This window comes from Mesoplodon mirus, assembly GCF_964341445.2.
Source record: "Mesoplodon mirus genome assembly, chromosome: 3".
NCBI lineage: Eukaryota > Metazoa > Chordata > Mammalia > Artiodactyla > Ziphiidae > Mesoplodon > Mesoplodon mirus.
The window spans coordinates 39,942,378-39,964,897 of NC_138978.1; the positions used below are offsets into that span (position 1 = coordinate 39,942,378).

The window sequence follows — 22,520 nt, forward strand, 5'->3', positions numbered from 1 at the left end:
GGTGAGGAATGGCACAATGCCTGGCACACGGTAAGCATTTGATCAATGTTATCACTTCCCTTCCTCCTCATCTATTCAACTCCTACTTATCCATCACATCTCAGCTTGTGTCTCTTCCTCAGTGAAGCCTTTCTGGATTCCTCTGAGCAGGGCAAATCTCCATATTATAGGCTCCCATAACCCTGTTCACCTCTCTTTGACACAACTGCAACGTTACAATTATTTGTAAAATTATTTTATTGCATGCTTCCTCACTGCTTTGCAGGCTCCATAAGTACATAGATTTCGTGGTATCTTTAGACCTTGGTGTAGTGCTTCACACATGGAAAACACCCCATACCTATTTATCGAATTAATAAATGAATATAGCTGCAGTTCCATCATATTTGGCAAATGATGACCATCAAGGATCTGACTGAGAGCAGATTGATTGAGGGTAGGGTGAGGGGGATGAAAATCAGACTGCAATGAGTTTATAAGTGCTTGGGAGATGAAGGAGTATGGACAGCAAGCAAGACTCCTTGGAGCATCTTAGGTGAAAAGGGAAGCAGAAGGAAAGGGCATTAGCTACAATGCTAATGCCATAAGAGAGGGATGCATTGTTGGTACTGTTGTAACGGGGGAGACTGGAGGATGTATGTGCTGATGGAGGGAAGCACGAGGAGGGAAAGGGGAGGACACAGGAGAGAGGGGAGAACAGGACAGCTTCCCGAGGAATGTGGGCAGGAATGGGATTCTGAGTCCAGGAGAAGGGATTAAGCTAAAACAGGATGGTGAAAACCTCTTGCCCTGAAACTGGAAGAGGAAACAAGGAAGTGAGTTTGGGTCTGGAAGCTGAGGGAATTTGTGCCTAAGGACTTCACATTTCTGAGTGAAGTAGGCAGGGACGCCACCTAGAAAGAGAGAGAGGGACAGAAGATGGGGAGGGGGACTCGAGACAGTAAAATATTATTGGATTGTCTCTGTGGGAAGGGGAGACAGAGCTGACCAAGGGCATGGAAGAGGATTGCTTAGTAGTGCTGAGATTGGAAACTATGAATTTTTATTGGCACATCTCTGCGTGGCTTTGTGATTTTCCCCAGCTGCGCTGAGCCGCCTGTGTGTCTGAGACAAAAAGGAGAATAGCTGGGTTGTGGAGAAGGCAAAGGAAGTAAAGAGGTTGAATATGTTGACAAGAGGGTGTTGCAGTGATGCGCCCTGGGGTCCAGGCTAGAATTCATGAGTAAGTGGTCTCAGGAGGTGGGAGGAGGGTAGAGAGAGAGAAGCAACTGTGATGGGAACAAGGCCATGAGAGGGCTGGGGGAGAGGGAGTTCTTTCACAGAGCAATTTAGGTTGTTGACAAGGTTCTCCAGGGGGAAGTGATTCCACTGGACAAAATAACAGGAGCTGAGGAGGTCAGGGCAGTGACAGGGCTCGGGGTGACAGGTGACTGTCAAAGTCCTTGGCAGATGTGGAGAAGGGGGATAACAGTGATGAGGGATGCAGCGTGGTACTTGCGCTCAGAGCCCAATGAGTGGAGAAGCAGTGGTCTGAAAGCGGCAGTGAGCACTAAGGAAGACACTGACCCTACCTCCTGGCCAGGAACCTGGAGTTGGAAGAAAAACAGCCAGCACTGGAGAGGACTGCCGGGAAGTGGTGTCTCTGGGGAATATACCAGGTTTCCGGGAAAGTGAAGAGAGGAAGTAAAGGGAGTATCTAGGGAGCAGGATGGAGAGGATTTTATTGGCATGGTACTCAGTCCCAGAGGGCGTGATGGGAAGATGGTCAAGAGCCCCCTCCACCCCTCCTTTCCCAGCACCTCTCCTAGGACTGTCTGCATCTCTAGCCCACCTCCCCCACTTGACATCGCTCCTCCTGTACCATCTACTCCCCAGCCCACCTCCCACACGCATGTTCCCCATCCCATCCTCGCGTCCCTCCCTCCTCTTCCCACACCTCCTCCCCAGTTCTCTCCTCCCCAAACCCTCTTCCTGCCCTGCCCCACCCCAGCCGGCCTGAGTGAGCAGGAACCCCTGCACCTTCATTTCTCAGGTCACTGCTTGGCTAATGGGCTATTAATTTGCTCAATCGTCCCCTGTGAGGCAAACTCAATTTCTGCCGGCCAGTCGTCCCTCCCTGTCGACAGCGTGATTGATTGGAGGAACAGCTGTCACCGCCCGGCTGCCTGCTCCCTGCCTCCTTCCCCGCAAGTGCCCGCCGCCCCTCCTCGGGCCGCCGCCCCGCGCCCACAGAGGCAGCGCACCCCTGCCACCTGCCCAAGGATCTGTCGCCAGCAATGAAAAATGACAGAAATATTTAAGGACAAATAAGCCTTCCCAACGCAATTGAAAATGATTACAGGCAGCTACAGATGGGGCCAATCTGATGCGCAGCAGCAAATCAAATCGAATTTCCTTATCGGTGTATTATTTTAGGCGTTATCTGGCACGTTGATGCAGTTATCAATTCAATTTCAGCCGCCGGTCCGCTGTTTACTGTCTCGGCTTTGCTGGGAAAAGGTAAACATGCTCAGCCCAGCAAATTAATTTCTGGCTGAAGCCAGAGGCTACAAAGAACTGCTCCGCAGGACTCACGGCCCCCACCTTGGCCCTGGGCTACAGTGGGCCAGGCTGGCTGGGCCTGGGGCAGGCCAGAGCTTGCCCAGAGAGCAGAAGCCCCACTAGCTGCCTGCCCCTGCCTGGCCCCATCCCCAAGCAGGATTCAGGGCTCCTAGCGGGCTGAGGTGACCGCTGTTGACTCCGCGGCTGGTGCCAGGGAGAGGTGAAGGTCTCCCATTAATTCTCAGCTAAAAATGACAAATTCGTCTTGGACGACAATTAAATGAAGTCAGTAATTGATGCTAATTGATCTCCAGATGCGAGGGCTCCCCTCAGCCTTAGCAGCATGTGGCTGTCTTGCTCACTCTGACCACCCCAGCCCTTGCACACCCTCAGCCCTCCACTTCTCTCTCCTCCTCTCCTGGTCCTTGCACACCTCCCCTGGGCTCTGGGTCTCTGGACCCCAGAGGTCTGTGGGAGACAGCTGGCTGGGGCTAGGCTAGAAGGCAGTGCCCAAAGCCAAGAAGCTGGCCCACTGCCCATCCAGCCCTGCAGACACTTGTAATCAGTGCCCCAACTTCTCCCCATGAGCTTAGAAGGCAGGTAATGCTGCCCTCCTCGGCGCTTCAGGATTTACTGCCCACAGCTGCTGGAGGTTCCCACTTCATTTTTATAAGCCCATAGTCAGAGCCAGCAGGGGGTAAAGCACACTTGGATTTGCTTTACACAGCCCAGTCCTAGCATTTTGGCTCCACAGCAAGGAAGACACTGGGGGAGAATGAAGTGTGTGGGGAGAGTGTCCGGGTGTACTCAGTCTACACTTGCATATATACGTGTGCTCACATGTGTTCAACTAGATGGGAACAAATACCCACACTTGTCTGAGCACGTGTGTGTGCCAGTGCCCACACGTGCATGTGTGTGTCCAGACATTTGAGAGGACATGTGTGCATGTCTATATGTGGATATTGTCCTGAACTGGGCCTTTTTCTGCAGTTCATAATAAAGCCTAATCCCAAGGAACTCTGGGAAGCCCATCCGCCCTACCCACCACTGGCCTGGCCCAGCACAGGGCGCTGTCTGGAAGTCATTAGCTAAGCGAGGAGGGGAACTTAGCTAAGAAGAGAGAGGCTGCAGTTGTGTTTGGGGCAACCAAGGTCAATGGTGTGAAATAGCTGTGACCCCTGAAGCCCCACCAGCCTCTCAACAGTCTGGCTAGTGCACTTGGCTGGAGCAAATGCTCATGGGGCCAAGCATTTAGGGTCCATGCCCAAGACTCAGTGAGCTTGATTATACCTTGGCCCAGAGCCCTTGGTTCCAGCTAGAGCCCAAGTGTGAGCCTAGACTACCCACAGGCTGACCTCTTCCTGGCTGTCTTGCAGATGTTTGCCATTGGCCACCCAAGAGCCATGTCTGGCTCAATCCAGGCCCCCTCTATTGCTAGAGACAGTAAATGGCATCCATCACAATAGGGGTCAGGGCACCAGCCCAGCTCCTGTTTCACAAGAAACTGGAGCTGGCAGGAGGCCATGTGGAATGGGCAATGCCAATCTGAGTTTCTGCCAGGAGAGTAGAAGGAGAAGGGAAGATGGCAAGGGCATGTGGGCATGAACATGTCACCCCTATGAATTCTACCTGAGTGTATATGTCACGTGTCAGGGAGCCAGTGCTGTGTGAGGGGATCCTCCTTATGCAAGGAAGAGGAGCAAGGGAAGAAGAGCATATACAGTAGGATAGATGACCAGACCAGACCAGACCAGACCAGGGGCAAGGTAGGGGCAAGGAACCAGAGAAAACCCCCTCAACGTCTCCCAGCTAGCATCTGCATCTTCTGGGGGTTTAGCGAGGTCAGTGATCACTTATTCATTCATTCAGGGAATATCTTTTGGTTCCTACTTTTACTACTACTATCCTCTTACTTTGGGCTATGCCCTCTGCTAGACACTGGGGCTATAGCAGTAAACAAGTTACTCCCTGACCTCAAGAAATGTACATTCTAAAGAGAGCAATAGACACATGATAGGCAATTATAACACTGTGTGACCAGAGGTAGCACAAGAAGCTGTGGGAACGCAGAGGAGGCACTTAGTGCAGTCAGGAGGAGTCGGGAAAGGCTCCCTGGAAGAAAGAATTCAGAGCCTTAAAGGATGAGTAAGATTTAGCCAGCCTGTGCAAATGGTCCCTGCCATATCCTTTTTGGTTGCTTGGCAAGCCCAAAGCAGAGACAGATAGGCCTCTTTGGTTCCAAGTGACTCTGGAACTGCTAAAAATGTCACCAGACCACCAGCCACTGGCCTGGGGTCTGGGCAGGAGGGTGCACCGCTGTTTTCAGGGCACCCCTGGGCACTGGCGGATAAGGATGGGCCATAGCTAAATACACGTCTCTCCTCTGCCCGCCCCACCCCCACCTCCTCGATCAGGGATGCCTATTAATCCTGACAAATGATGACTTACGAACATGTAATGCAAACTGATTCATCATACATTCAAATCCACCGCCCCGCCCCAGCGGGAGGCCCCAGCCAGACAAGTGTATTACACGGATAATGTATTTGACGTATTAATAAAACCAGCCGCATTGCTCTGGCGCGGGGACTGGGGAATGCCAATATACGATGACAGATCACATATTGATGAAATCCAGATGTTTGGAATCATAGTCTTGGGGCCTTGTTCGTATTGACTGAAGGTAAAAAATGCCATCTGTCAGCATGTTAACTCTTCCCGTCCCACGCTCAGCAGAGGCACCAATCACGGTTTTCTGGAGAGACGAGAAGGAAGAGGGGAATGAGTGAGAGGGCAGAGTGGTGGCTTGGATGGATGTGGTAGGGTAGATGGGTGTACTGTGGACATGATGGCTGGAAGGGACACTTTTCATGCCTTGTGTTCTTAACCTCTCAGCAGCATGCGACCCTATCGATGACGCTCCTTGAAACTCTTCCCTTCTTGGCTTTGATGACATCACCTTGTTTTCATCCTCCTCTTGGCTGTTCCTTCTTAGTCTTCAATGACTTAAACTTCCTCCACCTGTTGGAGTTACTCAGGGTTCTGTTCCAGCCTCTTCTTACTGTACACTCTGGCCCTAGGTGATTTCACCTACTCTTAACTTTTGTTGAGTATTTACCATATGCAAGACATTGTTCTAGACACAGAACATGCAGTGGTGAATTTCAGTCTTTATCTCATCAGCGTCTCCAGTTCTATAATTCTAGCTCTGGCTCACACATAGTGCCTACTCAGCATTTTCACAGGGTTGCCTTAACAGTTCCTCAAAGTAAGTTTATCCAAAACTGAACTCATTTTCTTCCTTACCAAGCCTACTGCTCTTCCTCCTGTTCCACAAGTCAGTAAATGGTCTAACACCTAGCAGTTGCTCAAGTCAGGCAGCTTGGAGTCATCCTTGACTCCTCTCTGTCCTTGAACCCCCATGTCCAATCCACCCGCTTCTGTTCATCTCCATCATCATCCACATCATCTCGCTAGAGCAGGTCACCTTCATGTCTCACCTGAGTTAGTCGATAACCTCCTAGATGGCCTTCCTGCACTTGATCTTGTCCCCTTAGACCATTCTCTGCTTTTCAGTTAGAATGATCCTTTTAAGATGTAAGTCTGGGACTTCCCAGGTGGCACAGTGGTTAGGAATCCGCCTACCAATGTAGGGGACACGGGTTCGAGCCCCGGTCCGGGAAGATCCCATGTGCCGTGGAGCAACTAAGCCCATGCGCCACAACTACTGAGCCGGCGCTCTGGAGCCTGCGAGCCACAACTACTGAGCCTGCGTGCCACAACTACTGAAGCCCGCGCACCGCAACAAACAGTAGCCCCCACTCATCACAACTAGAGAAAGCCTGCACACAGCAACAAAGACCCAACGCAGCCAAAAATAAATAAATTTTTTTTAAAAAGATGCAAGTCTGATATGTCACTCCCCTGCTTAAAATTCTTCAATGGCTTCTCACTGTATGTTAAAAAATAATAATAATAAGCCAAAATCATTAACATAGTTGAAAAGTCTTCCAGGATCCGGCCTCTCTTTCATCAGCTCTCAGTGCTCGGCCCCTCACTCTCTGCTCCAGCCATACTGGACCCTTTTCAACTCTTCACTTAGGCTTTCTCCCCTCTGTACCTTCAAGCATGCTGTTTTCTATCTAGAAACACTACTTCACCATCATTGCTTGACTGGTTCCCAGTCATTCTTCAAGCCTTTGCTTAAATGTCACTTATTTCACCTCCCAGACCAGATGATATACTCCCATAGTTCCACGTACTTCCCTTGTTCTAAGACCACACTGGGGATGTTTGTTGAATGTCTCTATCCACAGTTAGTTCTTAAGCTCCCTGAGGGCAGAGAGTGTGTCTGTCTGTTCATTACTGCATGGCATCCATACTGTAGCAGACCCATCTTTGGAACTCAACTGACATTTGTCAATGATTATTGAATCATTACCGAGGTGGGTGGATAGGTAGGTAGGTAGCTGGGTATTATGCAGTGGTTAAGAGCACTGGCTTTGGAGTCAGACAGATATGGATTTAAATCTCTGCTCTGAACCTTCCAGCTCTGTCATTTCATTGTTCTGAGCTCCGTTTTCCTTATTAGTGCGATAAAGACAGATTAATTATACCTACCTCATTGGACTGTTGTAAGGATTAGATGAGATTACATACGTGCAGCATTAAACCTACAGCCTAACATATACTAGCACTCAATAAACTGTTATTATTATTAATGGGCAGATAATGTTTAAGTGGATGGATGGATATATTGACAAACAAACCAGTAAATAGTTATATGGGTATGGATGTATAGGAAGAAGGAACTCCATGGAAGCCAAAAGGGCCAGGGTACCTACTGAGTGGTACACAATCTTGATCATAGGAGGGAAGAAGGCTGGATACAGGCAAGGCCAGGCTGGTGTCAGGATGGGGTAGATCCAGGCACAAACAGCAAACCGTGCTAGTGTCCTACTAGAGATAATAGTGACTCAGCACACAGCCCTGACTTAACCAGATCCTCACAAAAGTCCTGAGAGTTAGTTGTTATTATCCCTGTTTCAGACAAGAGGAAACTAAAGCTCAGACGTGTTAAGTGATTTGCCTAATGTCTCACAGCTAGTAAGAGGCAACTCTGTTGAACGTTGCTTGAAGGCTCTCGGTCACCAGGAAATGGAAGCCCTTCCGTCGGGATTGCAGGAGGAAAAGGGTGGAGCACACACATATGTACACATAAACACACATGTATACACACGTACATACTCTTGAAAGTCCCAGCCTCCACTGCCAGTTGTCATTAGAGTTACCCTCCCCCTCATTTTAACCCTCCCCATTCTTAAGTCAGACACCAGTCAGTCAAGCTCTGCCTTTTGTGGTCCGTGGAAAAAAGATAATGAACTTGGGGTCTGCTGCTTGAATAAACAGAGAGGCAAGAATGGAACCCACAGGCAGAACTGGGACAAACCCAAACAGGCCAAGCTGGAGAGGGAATCACATGTTTGGGAGTTGCAGGGCTGGATGTGGGTTAGTGATCTAGGAAGGGAGGGTTTTCACTTTGAATGAGACCCTCATCCTCCAGGGCCCAGTTCTGCACCAGGCCTCACTATGGAAGATGGCAAAGAAGGAGCAGCTGTGCCGGCCCTTGAGCTGCCAGTGGTCAGCAGTTCCCAACAGAGGGGCACAACTGAGGGCTGATCCTGGACCCCAGGTACCTGCGGCCTTGATCCAAGGCTTGAGGGCCGGACTAGCTGGAGCCTGGCCCAGGCCAAGGAAAAGCTACTTGGCTGCGATGCCCCTCCTCAGCAGGCCTGTCTCCCGCTGCTTACAACCGCAGGCAGTCACTTCCTGGTGGAGCCTGGCTGTTTTCTGGTGGGGAGGTATCCCAGCAGCTCAGAAAGGGGAAGGGACCCTCTGGAGGTCCCACAACTAAGGAGCCTCCAGGCAGGGCCTGACTCAGCCCTGACTCTCTGCTCTCTGAGCTGGCGGTGCCCCGTGTGAGGCCGAGGGTAGTGTCAGGCCGCTCTGCTCCCTGCTCTCCTCCTGCTTGGGGGATACCTGCGGCAGGCGGAGAGGCGGAGGTGGCAGGAGCGGCGGAGCCGGCGGCGGGGCGGCGGGAGGGAGGTGCGGTAATGAATGTGGACGGGAGGCGGAATGAGCGATCCATCTTTGCATGGGAGGGGAGGGGAGGGGGCCGCGCGCCTTCCCCCCACACACTCACACACTCAATCAGGCGCTGTCAGACCTCCGGCCGCCTGGCATTTTGGTGAAGAATCTCTCAGCTAAAAATTGTTGTCAGTCCCATTTCCTCGTTATCAGTGCAAGGGCTGAGGCAGCGCGCGGGGATTAGCAGAAGCGGCGAGCGCCCGCCCGCACCGCCATCCACTGCCGATAACACCGGGCCTCCTGCCTCACCTCCCCCATTCATCATCTTTAGCAGTGACAGCCCGTCCCAGTCCCTGTCCCCATCCCCTCATGCTTCCCGCGTCTCCCCACGATGCTGCTCAGCCTGGCTCCTGACCTCCCTGGAGAGCTAGGCCTCCTGAAGAGGGACGGGATTCAACCTAGGCCCCTCGGACCTAGACCCACCTGTGGCCGAGGGCTTGGCCAGCTGTGGGGTGGGGGGCGGGGTCAGGAATGAGGAATGCTCAAGGAGAAGATGCTTTCCGTCTGCCTACCTGCGATGCTGGCAGCGGTGTTGGAGAAGGGATTCCTGCATTAGATGGGCAGCTGGACTAAGGATTTCTGGAGGCCTCTCCAGCCTGAGATGGACTCCCAGATACTGGGAACTGTGGAAGGGAAGAGCCAAAGGATGCCTAGGAAGAGTAGGGGGTTGAAGACTTTGTTCCCACCCCCGCAAGACCACAGCCCCTTCCTTTTGGCCATCCCCAGTGGTTTTATGGCCCGTTTAATGGCCACTGTAATGGCCCAGGTCAAAAGCTTCAGGGAGCTGTATTCTGGGAATTATGCAAACGAGGAGCAGGCCCAGGGCCAGAGTATGGATTTTGTCATTAAACCTGGGCAGGCCATGTCGTTAGTGCAGTAAAACCCACGTCATGACCACAGGTCTCAATATAAAATTATAGGGAACACAGCGGGGGAGGGGAAGCAGGGGGTCCACAGCCATGCCGACACCTGCCATTCCAGCCCCTGAGAAAATGGGGGTGGGATGGAGGGCATAGGCTGCAGGGTCTCTCCACTGGTCCCTGTGAGTGCTATTCCTGAAGCTGGGAGCCAGGAAGAGGACCCATCGTCCCAAAAGGGAAACTGAGGCCAACCTCAGAAAAGTAGAAGATCCCTGTCAACAAAGCAGATGAACTGAGGACAGGTATATGGGAATGCTGGTGCCTGCTCCCAGGTGTAGAGGGAGGAACCTGGACTCTAGGAAGCCCTAAGAGCGGTACTTGGTATCCCAGGCTGAGAGAGGCTGAAATCCTGATATTTCCACCTCAGCTCCTAGCCCATGCCCTAGACCCTACTCTTCCTCCATTCTTCTCTCTTACCATTTCCCCTCTTATGCCCAGATCCTTCCTCAGTGCTTGGTTTCAACAGCCTTGTCAACTCTCCCTTATTCATCCTTCATGCCTGCCATCAAGCAATGCCCACCCCCCAACCCCCCCCCGGCTGGGTCCTACCACCCTCCTCTGGCCCCTTCCTGCCCACCCCTACAAGCACCCATTCATGCCTCCCTCAGCCCTGAGCAGGGCTGCACTGACTGCAATCAGTGATTTTCTTTTTCAGCTTTCCCACTAGTTTGTGATCTCCTTGAGGCCAGGAGTGTGTTATCTTTATCTCGGAGAAAGAGATAAAGATATCTCAGCTTCTCATAGAATAATACGGGATGTAGAATAATTGTTTGACAAATGTTTGCTGAATGAATAAATAAATGAAGCAATGAGATCAAGAGCCAAGTACAGAGGCCCCTGTCTAGTTCTGAGCCTCAGTTTCCCCATCTGTAAAATAAAGATAATGGCCTGCAGAATTTCTAGGGCCTCACTCACCTCTGAGATTTTCTGGCTGAATGAAGTTAGAATGAGCTTAGACTCCTCATCTTCCCACTCGCAGACCGGGACCACATCTGCTTCTTTTACTCAAAGCTGCCTTCCAGCCGTCCCCTGAGCATCTGAGGCACAGCCACCAGGGCACATGATCAGTAGTGTCCCTTCCCTTCCTCACAGACCTAGCCACACCAACTAGAGCCATCCCAACCTGACCCCGGCACACACAGAGCCTCCCCAGCTGACATCCCAGCTCTGCAAAGGTCATCTTGCTTCTGGGACAGTTAGCTCTTCATTCCTACCTCCCCTCCTTCCCTTCCTCTTCTCCACTGTCTCATTTCATCGTTGAGCATCTAATCTATGCCAGGTCTTTTTTCTATTGTCTATAGATTAAAAGATGGTTAAGAAATGGTCCCCACCCACAAGAAACTCACAACTCAATCATTCATTCATTCATTCCTTTGCTCCCATTCTCTGCCTGGAACTCTTCTAAGGCACATCTCAAATTTCATTTCTTTGGTTAAACCTTCTCTTTTTCCACTCCTCAAAACACACACCCAGAATGAATCCCTCTCTCCTCTGAGCTCTCAGATGACCTAGTCTGGGCATCCAGGAGAGCCGTGATCATCCTCAGTCTTGTGTCAAAAGGAGGTGGGTTCTTGTGTTCAGCCTGAACTGGGAATTCCCTCAGGCATAGGGTTACTAGACTTAGCAAATAAAAATACAGGACGTCCCGGTAAATTTGAATTCTAGAAAATCGATGAATAAGTTTTAACCTAAGTATATCCTGTGCGATAGTCGAGACATATTTATACTAAAAAATTATTCATTATTGATGTGAAATTCAGCTGGGCATCTTGTATTTTATCTGGCAACCCTACTGAAGCAACCTTCTAAGTCATCACTGGCATAGCCCTTTATGTCTCTAAAAGCTAATTTGACCCTCCCTAAGCACCAGAGGAAAGAAGAAACAGGGAGAAAGATGTGGCCTTAAGCTAAAGAAGTCCTTCCTACAATCAGAGTTTACATGGATAGACAGGGATGTTTCTAGATGAACAGGGCTCCTCAACACTGTGCCTGTTAGCAGAGGCCAGGGGAGCATTGGCTGGGGAGAGTGGCAAGGGAGGGAGTTTAGGTATCCCAATGGGTGCACTAGGCAACCTTCAGGCCCCTTCCTAGCACCGTGTGCTCTGGTTACCATCAGGGACAGAGTGGGTACAGAGTTCAGGCTCCCAGCGGGCCCCCAAGTCAGCATAGCCCGTGCTAAACCCACGTGTGGTTGTGTATCGGGGGTACACAATTTGAAGGGCATTTTGGAGGGGAAGAGCTCAGAATCTCTTATACTCACAGAGGCCAATGAGGTTATCCAAGTGAGAGGGAGTGAGACCTGAACTGGGAGAATGTAGATTCCAGGAATATTGAAGCAGAATGGAGAGGACTTGGTGGTTAAATGAATGTGGGAAGGGGAGTAAGGCCAGGGAGGGGGCCGAGGGCGACGCGAAGGTTACTGGCTTGGGTGACCAGGTGAATGCAGGTGTCTTTCACTGAGAAGAGCACTGCTGAAGAGGGCGGGGAGGGGAAAGTGAAGAAGCTGAAGTACTCAATTCTGGATTGTTGAGTTTCAGATTTTTGTGGGACATTCAGGCATTTATGTCCATTAGGCATTTGGATATAGGGGACTGAAGAACACGGGAGGAATCTGGCATAGAGAAATGGATTCTGGAGTCGGCAGGGCACAGGTGGGAGTGATGGCCATAAGAATGAACAAGATCATCCCAAATGCAGAGGGAGGAGAGGAGAGGCCATGGAAAGAAGCATGGGGAAAAGTGAGGAACTGGGAGAGGATGCCACCCTGGCAGTCACCCAGGTCCTTTTCTGTCTTTCCCACTCAACTGTGAGCGCCTCAGGTTCAGGGACTAGATCTGATTATATTCTGTGTCCCCACCACTCTGCACTAGGCCTGGTTCAGTGAAGACATCAATGTTTGTTGAATGACTGCAGGAAAGAATCCCCTTTCTCCCTCTTCTCTTCCTTCTCCCACTTTGGGGAGTGTGAAAGCAGTGAGGCTAAGGCAGAGACAGAGAGGGCCCTGGATACTCTGGGTGATGGTGTGATTAAACAAGAGCTGCTTCACTAACGTGTGAAATGAAGTGATCAAGGTTTGATTGCACAGAGCATTGATTGCGTCCTGATAGATTTCCGAGAGGGGCAGCTGGCTGGGGAGGTGCTGTGCACAGCCACAGCCTCTGGAACTGCAAAGCTGAGCGATGTTCATGGGCTCTGAGACCCTCAGGCTCACGCTTCCTCTAGGCCAAGAAGCCCTAGGAGGTAGCAGCCGGCTTGGGGTGGAGGACTGGGACAAGGCATTTCCCTCCACATATAGCCCGGCTTATATGTCTGTCTCTTCTTCCCTTACCAGGTAAGAAAAAGGCAGCAGCACTGTTTGACAGCCAGGCCCCTATTTGCCCCATCTGCCAGGTCCTGCTGAGGCCCAGCGAGCTGCAGGAGCATATGGAACAAGAACTGGAACAGCTGGCACAGCTGCCTGCCAGGTAAGCCACCTGATGGGGAGCCTGCCCGCCGGAGGCCTCCACTCAGGGTTCTGGCCAACAGGTCCCAGCCTTTTGGCAGAAGGCAAGGCCCTGCTGCCATTCTCCACTCTGCTTTCAATCCTCAGCTCCACCAGCTGAATGGTGCTGCCTTTCTCTTCTTCCTCTGTTTTTGGAGATGTGAGGAGAGTGAGCCTCAGCCTCAAAAGGGCACAAGAGGAGCTGGAAAGGGGAGGAGCCTCAGGGCAGGGTAACGGCAGCAGGGCCCGGGCCTGGCAGCTCCCCCAAAAGTGCAGCCTGGGGTTGCCATCCACCTTCTCTATGAATCTCAAGGTCTGAAAGGTGACAATTTTGAGAACATGCTCAGGCGTGTCCCCCCTGCTCCACCCCACCTCCCTTGTCCCTGCCTGAAGGACTGTACGGAGCCTCCTCCCGGGCCTTGTGGAGGAGCCATGGTTGTTAAAGGCAGCAGAGGAGGTGTGTAGCAAAATACCCCAAAGCTTAGTGGTTTAAAGCAACCATTTCATGATGCTTGTGGAATCTGTGGGGTCAGGAATTCAGACAGAGCACAGAGGGGGGGGCTTGTGTCTGCTTCATGATATCTGGGGCCCCAGCTGGGAAGACATGGTGGCTGGAAGCTGGGATCACCTGGCTGCTTCATTCACACGTCTGGTGGTTGATGTTGGCTGTCAGCTAGGACTTCAGCTGGGGCCGTAACCAAAGCACCTACACGTGGCTTCTCCCTGTGGCCTGTGCTTCCTCATAGCATGGCAGCTTAGGGCTCGAAAGCAAATGTTCCAGTCCACGAGATGGAATCTGGACCACCATTTATAACCTAGCCTCAGAAATCACTTAACATCACTTCTGCTGTCCTCTCTTGGTTGAGGCAGTATTAGCCCACCCAGATTTTAGGGGCAAGGACATGCACCCCACCTTTTGATGGAGAAGTGGCAAGCTCCTATTACAGAAGAGCATGTGGGATGGGAGACATGGTCATAGCCATCTTTGGGGAAAAGGGGAACACAGTCTGTTCCACTACTCCCAATCCCACCCCTTGTTCAATTCAAGTCACCAGAATTGACTGATCTTCCTTCCTCTACCCTCTCACCTAATCCCCCGTGCAGGGTGTAGGGGACCAAAGGTGAATCAGAAATGGTCCCATGTAAGTTGGTGCAGCCACTATGGAAAACAGTATGGAGGTTCCTCAGAAAACTAAAAATAGAGCTACCATATGATCCAGCAATCCCACTCCTGGGCATATACCCAGACAAAAGTGTAATTCAAAAAGATACATGCACCCCTATGTTCACAGTGGAACTCTTCACAATAGCCAAAACATGGAAACAACCTAAATGTCCATCAACAGATGAATGGATAAAGAAGATGTGGTACATATATACAAAGGAATACTACTCAGCCATAAAAAACAACGAAATAATGCTGCTTGCAGCAACATGGATGGACCTAGAGACTATCATACTAAGTGAAGTCAAGAAAAGAAAGACAAATACCATATGATATCACTTATATGTGGAATCTAAAATATGGCACAAATGAACCTATCTACAAAACAGAAACAGACTCACAGACATAGAGATCAGACTTTTGGTTGTCAAGGGGGAGTGGGGGGGGGAGTGGGGGAGGGAGAGGGATGGACTGGGAGTTTGGGGTTGGTAGATGCATACTATTACATTTAGAATGGATAAACAACAAGGTCCTACTGCACAGGGAACTATACCCAATCTCCTGGGATAAACCATAATGGAAAAGAATACAAAAAAGCATGTCTCTATGTGTATAACTGAGTCACTCTGCTGTACAGCGGAGATTGGCACAGCATTGTAAATCAACTACACTTCCATTTAAATAAAGAAGAAAGAAATGATCCCACCCTCAGGAGCTCATAATAGCCGAGTAAGGAGAGCCAAGCACTAGAAATCCTGAGGGATAGAGACTGCTCTACAGGAAGAACAGGAGCTGTGGGAGCATCAAGGAGGCAGCAAACCCAGCTCAGAGCAGAGAAGGCCTCCTAAGGGAGGTGAGGCCTGGGCTGAATTTTGAAGGCCAAAATACTAGTTGCTGTGTTACAAATTCCTCCAAAAATCCATGGCTTAAAACAACAAACACTTAATATTTCCGTTTCTGTGGGTCATCAATTCAGACACAGCTTAGTTGGGTAATTGTGGGTAGTTGGGGGTAGTTGTGGCTTCTGGCTCAGTCTCTCATGAGGCTGCAGCCAGGATGTCAGCCAAGGCTGCAGTCATCTGAAGGTTTGACGGGGTCTGCAGCATCCATTCCCAGGATGGCTCAGTGGCATGGCTGTTGGCAGGAGGCCTCAGTTCCTCAACATGCAGGTCTCTCCACAGGGCCGCTTGAGTTTCCCTGTGACATGGCAGTTGACTTCCCACAGAGGAAGTGATCCAAGAGAGAGACTAGAGAGGAAGCCACAATGCCTTTTATGATCTAGTCTGGGAAGTCATACACTATGGCTTCTAATGTATTCTATTCTACTCACTAGAAGCAGGTCACCAAGTCCAGCCCACACTCAACAGAGAATTAAACACTATAAGCTCTTGAAGGAGAGAGCACCAAAGAATTTGTGGGAATACTTAAAACTACTACAGAAGACTATACTAATGATGATAATAATAATCCTGGTGAACACCGTGTGCCAAGAACTTTATATTGTGTCAACTTATTTAATCTTCACAACAACCACTGGGCTAGGTAATAATTATTAACTCCATTTTACAGATGAGGAAACTGAGGTCAGAGAGGTTAAGTGACTTCTCTAAAGTTGCACAGCCTGTGAAGTGGTAAAGATTCAAACCCAATCAATCTGACTCTAGAGCCCATGCTTTTAAGCACTCCCACCTCCCTCACACACACACACACACACACACACACACACACACACACACACACACACGCAGGACCAGCCTAGAACAGGCAGGGAGTGAAAGAAACACCCTTCTGCAATTGAGTTCCATACCTTGGCTATCCAGGAGTGTTTCTGGGTAATTTGCTCCCAGTGGAGGACTTCTCAACAGGAACTAAGAATAGAGGCAGAGATGGAGGGACCCGCAGAGCCTTGTAATCGCAGTGCACCCCTAAGGGTCTGGAGAATGAGGGCCAAAGCTCTCTTTCTGCCTCTTCATTGGGGGCCACGCTACAGCCTAGTCCCTGTGGCCCCATCCCTGCACTGCCCAGGGCATCCACTTCTGCCCACAGAAGTGTTCCACCCCCACCCGTGACCCTGCACCAATCCCTCCTCCCTCACGTCCTCCCAAAGCATCCCCTACGTCCACACCCTTCGGCCCACGTCCATTTCCTCACCCGGAGCCTTCACATCTGCCCCGCCCCTCACCGCCATGTCTTGCGTGCCCCACTTCTGTGCCCCTCTCGTCCAGGCCCAGCCCAGCACCCCCTAACCCTTGGCACGTCCCCCCTCCTCAACCCGGTGTCTGACAGCCGGACAGCGGGATCTGCACAGCAAGTGAAATTCCCGTCGGATCGATAAAGCCGAAGCGCTGGCGGCGACGGGTCGATGGTTTTATCTGTCTCGGCCTCGCGCGCCCGGCGCGCTGACAGTCCGACCGGCCGGCAAAGGCGTTCAAGGGCAGCCGCGCCCTCCGCCCCCTCCCCTCTTCTCTCCCGCCCCCCCAACCCCCGCCACCTCCCTGCAGCCGCTGCGCCCACCGGACTGCAGGCTGGACCGGTCCGCCGCCGCCCTTGTGATTTATCTGGATTTTTAATTGGAAAAAATTTGCGAATTAATTGATTTCAGGAACTTGCCAATTAACATTGTAATTGGGTGCGTGATAAATTCCCAAGGAGCGTGTCAGCTCCCTCCGGGCTGAGGGCCGTGGCGCCTGGGTAGCTCGGGGAGGGACCCAGCCTTGGATGCCCTTGCCCCGCCCCTGCCCACTCTCTAGGAGGCAGGAGGGGAGAAGTGGAGGTTGGGAGAAGATGTGGCACCCGGGCTCCCGAGACCCTTCCCTCCTCCTCTTCCCGCCATCAGCGCCGAGCTTTAAGCAGGTATTTCACAGATGGGGAAACCGAGTCCTGCAGGAAGGCAGAGCTTGTGTGTGCATCACTCAGAGAGTTCTGGTCAGAGCCCAGATGAGGGCATCCCCATCCATGGCATGTGGCCAGCAGCTTCTTCCCCAGCTCTCCAATCCTCCCTTTCTGTTCCCTTCTCTCTGCTCCCCTCCCTTTCTTTTCTTTCCTCTTCTCTCCAATTGTCCCCTCCCCTCTCTTACCCTGCCTTTGCCTCCTTTGCCCTCCTTCCCTTCCCTCAGCCTAGCCAGCTCCTGAGTCTGTGGATGCTGCTGCCAGGGTGCCTCTCCATCACCCTCCCACATGGTTGGTCTCAGAGGAGCTCTTCTGGGTGGGCCTGGTTTGTGCTCTCTGCCCCCTTCTGCCCAACAGCACAGAGCAGGCTGCTATTTTAGACACACCCAAGGGCTCACACAGAGGAGCAGGAACCTTCCAGCTCCCAAACTAGGGCTGGCTGGTTTTTACAGACACAGGCGCAAATTTATGTCCACAACATACAGGAACATGCACACAGCCCCATTCCAACACACATAGATGTGCTCACACCTACCCCCTTAAAGAACCACTTCCCACATATGCTCATTCCCACAGGTATACGGGCACACAGACACAGGAGAAGAGTCAGAACTCCCATTGGCAAAGCACTTACACTTTTCAAAGCACTTCTCCATTAGAGATCAGAGGCTGTGCCCACACACCCTCCCTCACTCCATCTTCTACCATTCCCCCTCTCAGTCCTGCACAGGCACTCCAATAGGCCGCCGGACTTGGCTACCTAGTACGAGAAGGGCAAAGTTAGACTGAGGACAGACAGTGGAGGGCCTTCGATGCTGGAGGGTGGTCTTGGAGGTAATGGGGGAATTAGAACATCGGTGAGCTGGAGAAGCCTATCAGAGAGCTGAGCTGTAGGAGAATCACTCTGGAGACCAGTTTGGGACATGATTTGGGGGTAGAAGCAGGGAAGCAAGTGAGGAGGTTAGGCAGGGTCCAGGGTACAGGTGGTGAAGCTGATCTAGGACAATGGCAGTGGCAGTGGCAACAGAGAAGAAGGAATGATGAGAGACTGGTGGTGGGGAGAAGCAAGAGAACTTAGCTGATTACTTGTGGGGTGCTTACTAGGAAGAGCTTTCTGACTTGGGTCACGGGAAGAGTGATGATGGCAGAGAAGCAGATATCTGAAGGAAGAAGGGGACAGTGGACAGAGCTCTGGGCACGCTAAGCTTTCTCTAGGATGGTGATGGGGTGGAGACGATGTGTACAGACAGAGAGGCAGGAAAATAGATGGGGGCTGAAGGTTGAAGGGCAGGTCGGGGAGTGGCCCCCAGTCTTCTCTGTGGCCCTCAAACAGGAGTTTCCACCCAGAGAGAGGAAAGAGCCTTGGATGCGGAAAGATTGCAGAGCTGAAAGGAGGGCTTGGTTTGGTGGGGCCTGAGCTCAGAGACCTTTTCCAGGAGGCTTCCACAGCCACTCTGGCCTGTAGGCTGGGAAGCAGGATCTCTGGTCAGTGCTTTAAAGGGGCTGGAAGGAGCCAGAGGGAGGCTGGGTGACTCTAGAGGGGAGGCGGGGTGTGGAGATGGCAGTGCCCCCACCCCCACTTAAGCCTTATTTAAGGCCGGCCTCGGTGTTTGGTTGGGTAATGAACTAGATAAACAATTCCCCAAATAGATTAAAACGAAGTGTAACTTACAAAGGCGGCTGGTGATGATGGTTTATTCCCGGGCAGCACACCATTTCTTTATTTCCAAGGATAATTCAGTGTAAATCACCTTAATTAAAAGTGTCAGCCCAGCCCGTGAATATTGTACTTAGGAACGCGTTTCCTGGGTCCCAGTTATAATTTAAAACCCATGGATCACTAGGCAGCGAGTGACTAAGAAGGGAGGAAATCGTTGGGGGCGGGCTGTGGAAACAGGGACGGACGAAGGCAGAGCAGAGCGGATGGGCTGGGCGGGAGCCCGGCTGCCAGCGGCTCAGGGCTCGGACTCTCCTCTCCAAGGTGGGCCCTTCGCCAGTCTCCTGTGTCTGGGGGAACCAAGCACACTTGGAGGTAAGCAGGTTGTTGGAGGAAAGGTAGAGCAGTGGGGCGCTTGCTCAGGGAGAGGGAAGGAGTCTGGCGTAGTACCAGTCCAACTCGAGGGAAGGGGAAGAAGATTGCCAGGAAAAGATCCAGAGGACTAGCAAAGGGGGAGGCTGGACATCCTGGCCCTAAACGTCTCCATTTCTATTCACCAGCGCAGTAAACTAAAGCCCAGAGTCAGAAGTACACTCCCGAAAATGAAGAGAGAAAAAGAACTCAGAGCTCAGCCCTCCATCCTAACCCCTGAGTGTCTTTAGGAGGCTGTGTGGCCAACCGAAAAGTAGCACTTTGGACTCCGTCAGACATGAACTCAAATCCCAAACCCTGCATGGGCTGTGTGAGCAGGGAGGTGTCACGTAGCCTGCTAGTCAAATTTGTAAAGTTTTTGTGAAGGTTTAAAGAGATGACACATATAAAGTTCCTAGCCCATGCCTGTCACGTGTGGTGGGTACACAATAATTGTTCATTCTTTCCTCTTCTGTTTCACCCTGATCTTGCTCGGATAACACTCAGACTTCAGTCCAGGGGTCTGGCGAGAACACTGTCATACAGTAGATACCTCAGTTCTGCACCCGTCAAGTCCAGGAATGGGGCTGGCACAACAGCGACGTCAGCACTTGTTGACTGAGTGAAGGAAAGATAAAAGTAACAAACTTGCACCTAGCAGTTCCTCAAAAGCAGCTCAGTTTCCTCTCTGTATTCCTGGTGCCTGGATCAGGAGCAGGAACATGGGGACAATTTATGAACAAAATGGCACTGACTGGAACCCAGGCTGGTGGTCCTCTCCTGCCTGTGACGCCCCCACTGTGTGATCAAACAGGCAGACGGCTGTTTTTTGTTGTTGTTTTTTTCAACATTTTGGCCATGTCCCGTGGCATGTGGGACCTTAGTTCCCTGACCAGGGATTGAACCTGCGCCCCCTGCAGTGGAAGCTCGAATCTTAACCACTGGACTACCAGGGAAGTCCCCAGACAGCTGTTTTTACACTCAGATCTTAGCCTCAGCCTGCTGCTGCCAAGCCTTCTGGCCCCTGCACTGTGATGTACATGTCTGCTTGTGTGGGTGTGTATCCATGTGTGTCTACATTTGTGGGTGCACGAGTGTCAGGTGTGTGTTGGCGCACGTGGGTGTCTGTGCATGCTTGTGTGGACGTGGGCACAGCTCTTCATCCAGGCCTGGGTGACAGTTGTGAATGTGTCTTTAAGGGCACATCTCTGGGAACAGGACTCTGTGTGCCTGCACCTCTTCGTGCATTGTCTGAGCCTCCAGGTGTGACCACATGTTGACAGAATTATAGAGACAATGGATATGTGTGTATCTGCCTTTATACCAGGGTTTCTCAACCTCAGCACTACTGACATTTGGAGCTGGATAATTTTTTGTTGTGAGGGTCTATCCAGTACCCTGCAGGATGGTTAATCCCCTCTACCCACTCCATGCCAGTAGAAAACTCCCCGCCCCCACTTGTGACAATCAAAAGCTTCTCCACATGGGGCTTCCCTGGTGGCGCAGTGGTTGAGAGTCCGCCTGCCGATGCAGGGGACACGGGTTCGTGCCCCGGTCCGGGAAGATCCCACATGCCGCAGAGCAGCTGGGCCCGTGAGCCATGGCCGCTGAGCCTGCGCGTCCGGAGCCTGTGCTCCGCAACGGGAGAGACCACAACAGTGAGAGGCCCGTGTTCCGCAAAAAAAAAAAAAAAAAAAAAAAAAAAAATGTCTCCACATGTTGCCAATTGTCCCCTGGGGGGCAAAATGGCCCTGGGTGAGAACTCTTACTTTATCCGAATCTGCCTATGCCTTTGCTCACATATTGGGTGTGTCTAATGCCTGACCCAGTGGGTGTTCCCTGTGTATACACCACGCGTGTGTGCCCCGTGTTTTATCTGCCCTGGGGGTGCATCTTTTGTGCTGTGTGGATCTCTTGGGTGTGCTCTACCTGTACACCTTGTATGTGCACCTGTGTGGGGACCCTATGTGAATTGGCTGTATCTGACTTCTGTGTGTATCAGCCAGTGCCTCTGTGTGTATGTAATGTTTCTGTGCGCATGATAGCACGTAAGTGAACGTGTGAGCACAGATGTGGTGAGCACAGTCGGGGCGGCAGGGAGGGAGGGCCAGGAACAGGGATATTAATGTTTCTGAAGTGGATCTGATTTGATACGTCTTGTTCCATTGTCAGCATCTGTTTAGCGGGGATTTGTAATACTTTGTGGCTCTGGATCACTCATGCTTAGCGCAGGATTTGGCCTTGCATACCAATTTTGTTATTAAACACAGTCCTCGCCTCCCCCACAGCCCATCCATCACCTCCCACCCCTGCTCCCCCAACTCTGAGCCGTCCACCGTATTTCAGGGCCCAGCTACCGCCCGACTGCCGTGCCTGCCGCGCCTGATGCCGGAGGGCCTGGGGCTGACAAATTGAATCAGGGGGAGATCATTCCTGGCCTAACGCAGTTTGCAGCATGTTGGAGGGAGAATTGACAAGAGCCATGTCAGTTCTATCACCCCAATCCCATAGGAGCTAAGAGCAGGCTGAGGTTGGAAGGAAGGGGGCAGGACAGGAAGAATCCTCAGGGCTGATAGGAGCAGTCAGGTAAAGCCCCTTTCCTCAGATCCACGAGACAGCCTACCATGCCTAGTGTCAGTACCCCTGCCCAGGAGCCCACTCTGGCCCCTGGCCCCTGGCCCCTGATGGAGGCTGAGTGAGGCAGGGCCAGCTGGGGCTGAATGGGCTGGGTGGAGCTTGGCTGAGGGGGGCTGGGCTAGGCTGGCTATGTCTTCCCTCCTTGGGATCTTCTTCCTATTCTACTCTTACGTGCCCTGGGCAGCAAGTGGAATGGTCACCCTGTTCTCTTCTTTCTTGGCAGCAAGAATTCCCTTCTGAAGGATGCCATGGCTCCAGGCACCCCCAAGGTAGGTGGACAATTGTGTTTTCCTCCTGCCCATCCTAACCTAAGCCCACTCAGAACTGGTTCTTGAGAAAAAGGAGCTCTTCTTGGATCCCCAGCTGTTTTCAGGGTTTGATCGTCAGCCTGAGGCCTCGGGCTGCCCTGCGCACCTCGGGCTGCCCTGCACTATACACACATGTGTGTATAGTCTGAGTGTGAGTCACAGTATGCTCACTTGACTTTTTCTAGTCAGGATGGGGTCAAAGCCAAGAATGACCTGGGGTTGTGGGGGACCCAGACACTAAGTCTGGGGAGACTCAAAGGAGGAAGGTGAGCTGTAGCAGGTAAAGAAAAATATAGAAGTGCAGGTCAAGACAGGTGGTGCAGGGCCTTAGAAGCCAGACCATGGGGTGTGTGCATGTGCT

General features: G+C 51.7%; 1 protein-coding gene across 4 annotated transcripts in view; it reads left to right on the plus strand.

Moving 5' to 3' along the window:
- The window catches only part of RNF220 (ring finger protein 220), a 217,042-nt gene that overhangs the window by 166,847 nt on the left and 27,675 nt on the right, over positions 1 to 22,520 (plus strand). For all 4 annotated transcript variants that reach the window (XM_082613637.1, XM_082613639.1, XM_082613640.1 and 1 more), the window contains exons 2-3: positions 12,943 to 13,075; positions 22,075 to 22,120. In XM_082613637.1, the coding sequence (XP_082469763.1) occupies positions 12,943 to 13,075; positions 22,075 to 22,120 (179 nt within the window). The remainder of the gene's footprint in view (positions 1 to 12,942; positions 13,076 to 22,074; positions 22,121 to 22,520) is intronic.